This window comes from Oncorhynchus nerka, linkage group LG11, assembly GCF_034236695.1.
Source record: "Oncorhynchus nerka isolate Pitt River linkage group LG11, Oner_Uvic_2.0, whole genome shotgun sequence".
Taxonomy (NCBI): Eukaryota; Metazoa; Chordata; class Actinopteri; order Salmoniformes; family Salmonidae; genus Oncorhynchus; species Oncorhynchus nerka.
The window spans coordinates 11,845,815-11,854,385 of NC_088406.1; the positions used below are offsets into that span (position 1 = coordinate 11,845,815).

Consider the following 8,571-nt stretch of genomic DNA (forward strand, 5'->3'; position numbering starts at 1 on the left):
GGTCTGATGAGTCCAAATCTGAGATTTTTGGTTCCAACCGCTGAGTCTTTGGGAGATGCAGAGTAGGTGAATGAATGATTTCCCCATGTGTGGTTCCCACCGTGAAGCATGGAGGAGGAAGTGGGAAAGTGTGGGGGTGCTTTGCTGGTGACACTGTCAGTGATTTATTTTAAATTCAAGGCACACTTAACCAGAATGGCTTCCACAGCATTCTGCAGTGATATGCCATCCCATCTGGTTGGCACTTAGTGGGTCTGTAATTTGTTTTTCAACAGGACAATGATCCAAAACAGGCTGTGTAAGGGCTACTTGACCAAGGAGAGTGATGGAGTGCTGCATTAGATGACCTGACCTCCACAATCACCCCACCTCAACCCAATTGATATGGTTTGGGATGAGTTGGAATGCAGAGTGAAGGAAAAACAGCCAACACGTGCTCAACGTATGTGGGAACTCTTTCAAGACTGTTGGAAAAGCATCCCTCATGAAGCTGGATGAGAGAATGCCAAGAGTGTGCAAAGCTGTCATCAAGGCAATTAAAACACATTTGTTTTACTTTTAAAACGTCTCTGGGATAGGGTCTAGTTTCCTGAATTTCCTCCTGACTGACGTGCCCAGGATATGCATATAATTGGTACCATTTGATAGAAAACACATTGACATTTCTAAAAGTGTTAAGATAATGTCTGAGACTATAACAAAAATGATATGGCAGGCGAAAATCCGATGAAAATCGACCAGAATGTTATTTTTTGAGCGCCCAGGCTCTTATTATGGAAACCCATTGTTTCTATATATATCCTTCTCCCAGATTGCAATTCCTATGGATTACATTAGATGTCAACAGTCTTTATTCAAGGATTCAAGCTTCTTTTTTAAAAAGGAAGAAGTTATTGGAGTTTTTGTTAGGAGACCACCTGAAGAAAATCAGTCTTTCGGCTTGCGAGGGAGAGGACGTGCGCTTACGAATTTTCCTTTCCTATTGAACATACTACTTCCATATGAAATTGTATAGTTTATTTACATTTTAGAGAACCTGAGGACTAAATAGAAATGTTGTTTGACTTGTTTGGACGATGTTTAGCATTAGCTTTTTGGACTCATTTGTGTGCATGTTGAACGTGTGGATTACTGAAACCAATGTCGCCAACTAAACTCACTTTTTGGGATATAAAGAAGCATTTTATCGAACAAAAAGACCATTCATGTTGTAGCTGGGACCCTTGGGATTGAAAACAGAGGACGACTTTCAAAGGTAAGTGATTTATTTAATCACTATATGTGATGTTATGAAGCCTGTGCTGGTTGAAAAATATGTTGATGTGGTGCACCTTCCTCAGACAATCGCACCGTATGGATTTGCCATAAAGCCTTTTTGAAATATGACAACACAGTTAGATTAACAAGACATTTAGCTTTTAAATTATGTAAGACACTAGTATGTTCGTTAATGTTTAATATTGCAAAAATGTATTTGTATTGCGCACCCCCCAATTACACCGGAAGTTGACGGCTTGTGTCCCGCAAGTGGAACAGCTAGCCCTAATTAACTCTAGGCAAGTAATTTAATAATGAAATCTTATTTACAAAGACGGCCTAACTCAGACAACACAGAGCCAATTGTGCGCTGCCAAATGGGACTCCCAATCAGAGCCAGATGTGATATAGCCTGGAATTGAACCAGGGACTGTAGTGACACCTATTGCACTGTAATGCAGTTCATTAGACTGCTGCGACACTCGGGAGCCAAATAAACAACTGCCAGAAGTGGAAACAACTGGCAAAGGGTTGACTACTTTGAAGGATCTCAAATAAAATATATTGTTTAACACTTGATTCCATATGTGTAATTTCATAGTTTTGATGTTTTCAATATTTTTCTAAAATGTAGAAAAATAGTAAAAATAAACAACAAGCCTTGAAAATGTAGTTGTGTCCAAACCTTTGACTGGTACAATCTGTTGAAGTGTGTCAAATATGTTTGAAAACACTATGTTAAAAGCACTGTGTGGGCTTGTCCCTAGGATTACCAAAAGACAAAGAGCTGGATCAGTGATTCACCAATCAGGGACTTCTTTGCGACCATCAGGTTACGTACCCGGGACAAACCATGAGCGAGACAAAAACCTTGTCTATGATGAGAGAGGGAGTTGGGATACTGACATACTGACAGAGGCTGGGCTACGTTGTTAATATGAGCAAAGCAGTGGACAGATAAGTGCAGATTTCTGACATTATGGAAATACAAATGTATATGTGTCATGCTGTTCCAGATGTTTCATTTTTGTGTATCAATTTCAACACACACTCATTTATTTCAAACCTATACTATTTCTTTTTATTTATGTATGTGTTTAAATCGTCATACAGAAAAACATGTGAAGGCATGACAGATATAATGTTTTATATTCACAATGTCAGAAGCCTGCAATTATCTATCCACTGCTTGCTCATAATAATAGCAGCGTAACCCAGCCTCTGTCACTATCCCACCTCCTTCTCTCATCCTGTACCCCGGGGACACAATGAACACTAGAACCACATCCCACTCGTTGAGAGGGAGTGTATGGGCAGTTCCAGCGTCTTACGGGGCACTTTCACTTCTATAAAAGAGGAACCCTTCTGTCTGCGCTCACAGAAAGAGCTGCCCTGCTGAAGGCTGGCATGGCACTGAGTACAGGAGTGGTTCTCCGGCTGCTGGTGGTGGTGATGAGGGGTATAGCTGCTCCAGCCCCAATCTGCTCTCTGCTGGGCCAACCCGCTCTGCCTCTCCTGTCTGCCGAGGGGGACATCAACATTGGGGCAGTGTTCGGTATACATAGGAATGCCCTCTTCAAGGTCCATTCGTTCACCTCCAGACCAGAGAAAGCACCCTGTATCAGGTATGTGTTGAAAAACAACTGTCTGTGGGTACTTTTAGCATTTTGGGAATATTTACACATTTTTTCTGTGATACTAAACAGAAGTATCAATTCATCTCAACCGAGTATATCAGTTTTGCTGGCATATGCGATACCTGGCTTCAACTAACTTATTTTTTTGTTTTTTTTGTTTATCACTGTCCAGTTTCAACCCACGTGAGTTCCAGTTTGCACAGACCCTGATCTTTGCCCTGGAGGAGATCAACAACAGCAGTGATCTGCTCCCAGGGCTGTCTCTGGGTTACCAGGTCTATGACTCCTGTAGCTATGCCCCCCTGGCCATCCACTCAGCCCTGGCCCTGATGAACAGCCCTGGGCCTGAGGACAGCCTGGGAGACTCCTCCTCCTGTTCCAGATCTCCAGCCGTGTTGGGTATTGTAGGGGAGTCAAGCTCCACATCCACCATCGGAATGTCATCCCTGGTCGGACCATTCAGCATCCCTGTGGTGAGACACCTTCTGGTTGTGGCTCTTTAGAGGTAGTTTCATCAATGTCAGCTATGTATGAAAGATCAATTCAAATATTCCCATTTCTTCCACACAGATCAGCCACTTTGCCACCTGTGCTTGTCTGAGTAACAGAAAGAAGTTCCCCTCCTTCTTCAGAACCATCCCCAGTGACTTCTACCAGAGCAGAGCCCTGGCAAAGCTGGTAAAACACTTTGGATGGAACTGGGTGGGAGTGGTGAACAGCAACAATGACTATGGAAACAACGGCATGGCCACATTCATGGAGGCAGCGTGGCATGAAGGGGTCTGTGTAGAGTACCAAGAGTCCATTCACCGCACAGACCCCAGAGAGAAGCTCCTGGAAGTCGTCAAGGTCATCCGGAGGGCCACAGCCAGGGTGGTGGTACTGTTCTTGACCTTGGGGGAACTCATCCCCCTGATGAATGAGATGGCCCTGGAGGGAGACCCAGGGCTTCAGTGGGTGGGCAGCGAGTCCTGGATCACAGCCAGACTGCTGGCGGATAACAAGGCCTACGGCTTCCTGAGGGGAGCGGTTGGCTTTGCCATCAGGAATGCCAGGCTGGATGGTCTGGAGGGGTTCCTAGACAAGGTGCACCCCTCCCAGGCGCCAGACAACACCCTGCTCAGGGAGTTCTGGGAGACTGTGTTCCAGTGCTCCTTCGAGGGGGGCAGCAGCACGCTGTGCACAGGAACAGAGAGCTTAGCAAAGCTGAAGAACCAATACACTGACGTGTCAGAGCTGAGAATATCCAGTAAAGTGTACACAGCTGTATATGCCATTGCACACGCTCTGCACAACCTACTGACAGACTTAAAGAATGACACAGACAGCGGCAAAAGACCAGTCTACACACCACAGCAGGTGAGCAAGCTCCAGATACGACAAAACATAAATAACATATCATATGAATCATCCCATTCTCTCTCTGTCTGTCTGTCTGTCTGTCTGTCTGTCTGTCTGTCTGTCTGTCTGTCTGTCTGTCTGTCTGTCTGTCTGTCTGTCTGTCTGTCTGTCTGTCTGTCTGTCTGTCTGTCTGTCTGTCTGTCTGTCTGTCTGTCTGTCTGTCTGGCTCGCTGTCTGGCTGGCTCGCTGTCTGGCTCGCTGTCTGGCTGGCTGTCTGGCTGGCTTTCTGGCTGTCTGGCTGTGTTGTTGAGCAGGTGCTACAGTACCTGAAGGAGGTGAGGTTTAGAGTAAAGACAGGAGAGGAGATCTGGTTTGATGATAACGGAGATGTGGTGGCGTGCTACGACCTAGTGAACTGGCAGCAGGAGGAGGATGGGACCCTGCAGTTCCATGCTGTGGGGCTGTATGATTCCTCGATGCCCCCTGAACAGCGCATTACCTTCAACAAGGGAAAACTGGTCTGGGTAGGGGGGCAGGCAGAGGTAGGACTAAATACATGTAGAATATGTTGCAAAAGCATAACACATGCAAACCTCAAACCACTGCAAATGTAAAACATGCATTCTATAATATTTACATAATCCACATAGTCTATATCAATTGTCTTCTTTTGCATTGGTAATATAACTTCCATAAGAAGTGACATTAAAATATTTCTGCACGTTTATTTATATAAAATACACCAATATTCAGACATGTTGTATTTCTCTACAGGCACCTGCATCAGTGTGCAGTGAGAGCTGTCCCACAGGCACTCGTAAGGCTGTACAGAAAGGAAAGCCTGTTTGCTGTTATGACTGTGTACCATGTGCGGAGGGAGAGATCAGTAATATCACAGGTAATATATAATGCATTTAGGGCTACCTTCAATACTTTCAAGCTCTGTCACTGCCCAACAGGATTAATAGATATCAAAAAACACATGACACAGTGACACACTGATTCATGGAATGAATGACGTTCTAATCCTTTTACAGATTCTAACGGCTGCTATCGATGTGACTTGGAGTATTGGTCAAATGAAAAAAGGGACCGCTGTGTGTTGAAACCAGTTGAATTCCTCTCCTATGAAGAAATGATGGGCATAGTTCTGGTGTTTTTCTCCTTACTGGGGTCCGGTGTTACTACTCTGGTAGCTGTGGTGTTTTCAATTCATAAGGACACTCCCATCGTCAGGGCCAACAACTCTGAGCTGAGCTTCCTGCTGCTCTTCTCCTTGACTCTGTGTTTTCTGTGTTCTCTTACTTTCATTGGCCGGCCCTCTGAGTGGTCCTGTTCGCTGCGCCACACAGCGTTTGGGATCACCTTCGTCCTCTGCATCTCTTGTGTTCTGGGGAAAACAATAGTGGTGTTGATGGCCTTCAGGGCTACACTTCCAGCCAGTAATGTCATGAAATGGTTTGGTCCTCCACAGCAGAGACTCAGTGTTCTGGCTTTCACTCTCATTCAGGTCCTGATCTGTGTACTTTGGTTAACAGTCTCCCCTCCTTTCCCCTACAAGAACATGAAGACCTATAAGGAAAAGGTCATTCTAGAGTGTGATGTGGGTTCAGCTATTGGTTTCTGGGCTGTGTTGGGGTATATAGGACTCCTGGCTCTCTTGTGCTTTGTGCTGGCTTTTCTGGCTCGAAAGCTGCCTGATAACTTCAATGAGGCCAAATTCATCACCTTCAGCATGCTCATATTCTGTGCAGTCTGGATCACCTTTATCCCAGCTTATGTCAGCTCTCCTGGGAAGTTCACTGTAGCTGTGGAGATCTTTGCTATTCTGGCCTCCAGTTTTGGTTTACTTTTCTGCATTTTTGCTCCTAAATGTTTCATTATATTGCTGAGGCCAGAGCAAAACACCAAGAAACATGTGATGGGGAAGACATCCAACGAAAAACGATATTAAAGAAACAAATTATGGGGAAGACATGCAATGATGTACGATATTAAAGAAAGATATTATGGGGAAGACATCTAATGACATACAATATTATTTTGGGAAAGGCGTCAACCAAAGCCCTTCAGGATGAATACTGACCATTGGCCTATTCTAAGTCGTTCTATAATAAACACAGACACATCATATCTAAGTCAGTCATGGGTTGACCTCATTCACAGGCTCAATTGATACCAAAAAATAGAGCCTGGAAACACTGTGCAGTGAAGTGTTACTTGAAAGGGGAAGGGTTCAAATCAAGGATAGAGAGAGCCTGCTACAGTTTGACTATGAAAACTGCAGAAAACCTCACAATGATCATAGGACTTTTAGGAAGCCCCAACTGATTCTGAGTTTGGGCATATTTCTTATTTGATTTATTTCACCTTTATTTAACCAGGTAGGCTAGTTGAGATGAAGTGCTCATTTACAAATGCGACCTGGTCAAAATAAAGCAAAGCAGTGCGACACAAACAACAACACAGAGTTACACATGGAACAAACAAACATGGAGTCAATAATACAATACAGTGTGTGCAAATGAGGTAGGATAAGGGAGGTAAGGCAATAAATAGGCCATAGTAGATACATAATTACAATATAGAATTTAAACACTGGCGTGATAAGATGTGCAGAAGATGAGTTTGCAAGTAGAGATACTGGGGTACAAAAGGAGCAAAATAAGACATTTGCATGTGAGAGATAGACGTGAACTCACTTCCTTGTTTAGCCTAATTCGTTTGCAGAGGGCAGGTTCTAAGGGTTTTGTTGGACGGTGAAGGATTGAGATATCAGCCAATGTAAATCCGCTCCTGCCATGGGCTCCATTCCGGTCTCTTCATGAGACATTGTGAGAGATGGTTCGAATGAGAAAGAGCCGGCTGGTAGACGAGATCTGTCACATGTACATGGATGTTAAATAAGTTCCGAACACACATCCAACTGCACATTATGCCAAGCAGCCATATCTACATGGGTGTGGTCGCACATTATGAAAGTCAAGACAAGAATTTTGACAAAGCCTATGTTTCTCACTGCTCTACCCCAACAGCCACTGACAGCCTGCTGTGCTTCCACAGGCCCCCTCAGTGACCCCCTCAGTGACTGCTGCTGTCCAGTCCAGGTCCAGATCAGGAGCCCACACACAAGCCCCTTACTGAGCCTCTGTCTCACAGGCCTGCTCTGGACAAGCATGGTCTACTATCTCATCCTAAACAACATTGACTTCTTAAACCTCTCCTCATAGGCCTGTGGGCCACAACCCAATGTGTGTTAATATACACCAATAGCATTTCGCATTCATACCACCATCAACACATAGCAAGGCCTCAGTGAAATGTGTTATAAAGAATATATGTGTATTTTCCATGTATCGTGTAATGTATTGGCTACCCTTCATGTAATATTATAGTGGTTGTCATAAACAATTCAGCTGTCTAACATCTCTAGATCTCCAGTCTTATTTTAATTATTACAACGCTAGAGAAAGACACAAATAAATTAATGTTAATTTTATATGAATTGTGTGACTCGCTTCAGCTGGCCAAATGTATTTGTATGTAGTAGTAGTAGTAGAGGTTGAAGTGGTAGTAGTGGTAGTATTACAAGTGGTAGTTGTAGTTTTACAAGTGATAGTGGGAGTTGTAGTAGTGGACGCAGGCCTGGTGGGAGGAGAAGTAGTGGTAGTAGGCCTAGTGGCAGTGTTAGAAGTAGTGGTAGTAGTGGTAGTATTACAAGTGGTAGTGGTAGTGTTAGTAGGCCTGGTGGTATTAGTAGTAGTGGTAGTAGGCCTAGTGGTAGTTTGCCTAGTAGTAGTAGTGGTAGTTGTTGTAACTTTAATGTGTTACAGAGTCAATGTTTAAGTTTATTCTTTGAGCTGTATCTAAAGATATTTCTTTAGATTTATTTGCATATGTAATTGTATTGGGTTGTGTTGAATTACGCTTTTTGACTGCAAGTCCCAGAATGCCTTGCGAGAGGAATGAGTGATAACGCGCCAATTATGTGCAGGTGCGAGTGATTGTGGCTGACTTTCCGACAGCATCTTACCTGCATTGCTCTGTACCAAAACAATTGTTGTTAAATGTAACGTGAACAAGTATTCTTACTAAAAGAAGCTTTCATATCAAACCCGACGTCCCGAGTCATTACTTTGAAGTTAGTTAATCTAAAAGTAGTAGGCCTAGTAGTAGTAGTAGTGGTAGTAAGTCTAGTAGTAGTAGTAGTGGTAGTAGGCCTAGTAGTAGTAGTAGTAGTAGTGGTAGTAGGCCTAGTGGTAGTAGTAGTAGTGGTAGTAGGCCTTGTCGTGTCTTTGGCTATGCCGGATTAAGTGATATGACATGCTATTCTATA

At 43.7% G+C, this 8,571-nt stretch overlaps 1 protein-coding gene across 1 annotated transcript; it reads left to right on the forward strand.

Moving 5' to 3' along the window:
• The first annotated feature begins 2,664 nt into the window (after window positions 1-2,664).
• LOC115136586 (extracellular calcium-sensing receptor-like) lies at window positions 2,665-8,337 on the forward strand. The gene is made up of 6 exons (XM_029672124.2): window positions 2,665-2,882; window positions 3,067-3,367; window positions 3,465-4,253; window positions 4,550-4,777; window positions 5,010-5,133; window positions 5,273-8,337. The coding sequence occupies exons 1-6, from the start codon at window positions 2,665-2,667 to the stop codon at window positions 6,187-6,189; spliced, it is 2,577 nt and encodes an 858-aa protein (XP_029527984.1). The 3' UTR covers window positions 6,190-8,337.
• The last annotated feature ends 234 nt before the right edge of the window (window positions 8,338-8,571 follow it).

Bases quoted from the DNA above. Each gene is read 5' to 3' on its own strand.
- LOC115136586 (XM_029672124.2), top strand. From the start codon at position 2,665: ATGGCACTGAGTACAGGAGTGGTTCTCCGGCTGCTGGTGGTGGTGATG. The intron at 4,254-4,549 runs GTGAGCAAGCTC...GTTGTTGAGCAG, and splicing joins CAGTCTACACACCACAGCAG to GTGCTACAGTACCTGAAGGA. The intron at 4,778-5,009 runs GTAGGACTAAAT...ATTTCTCTACAG, and splicing joins GGGTAGGGGGGCAGGCAGAG to GCACCTGCATCAGTGTGCAG.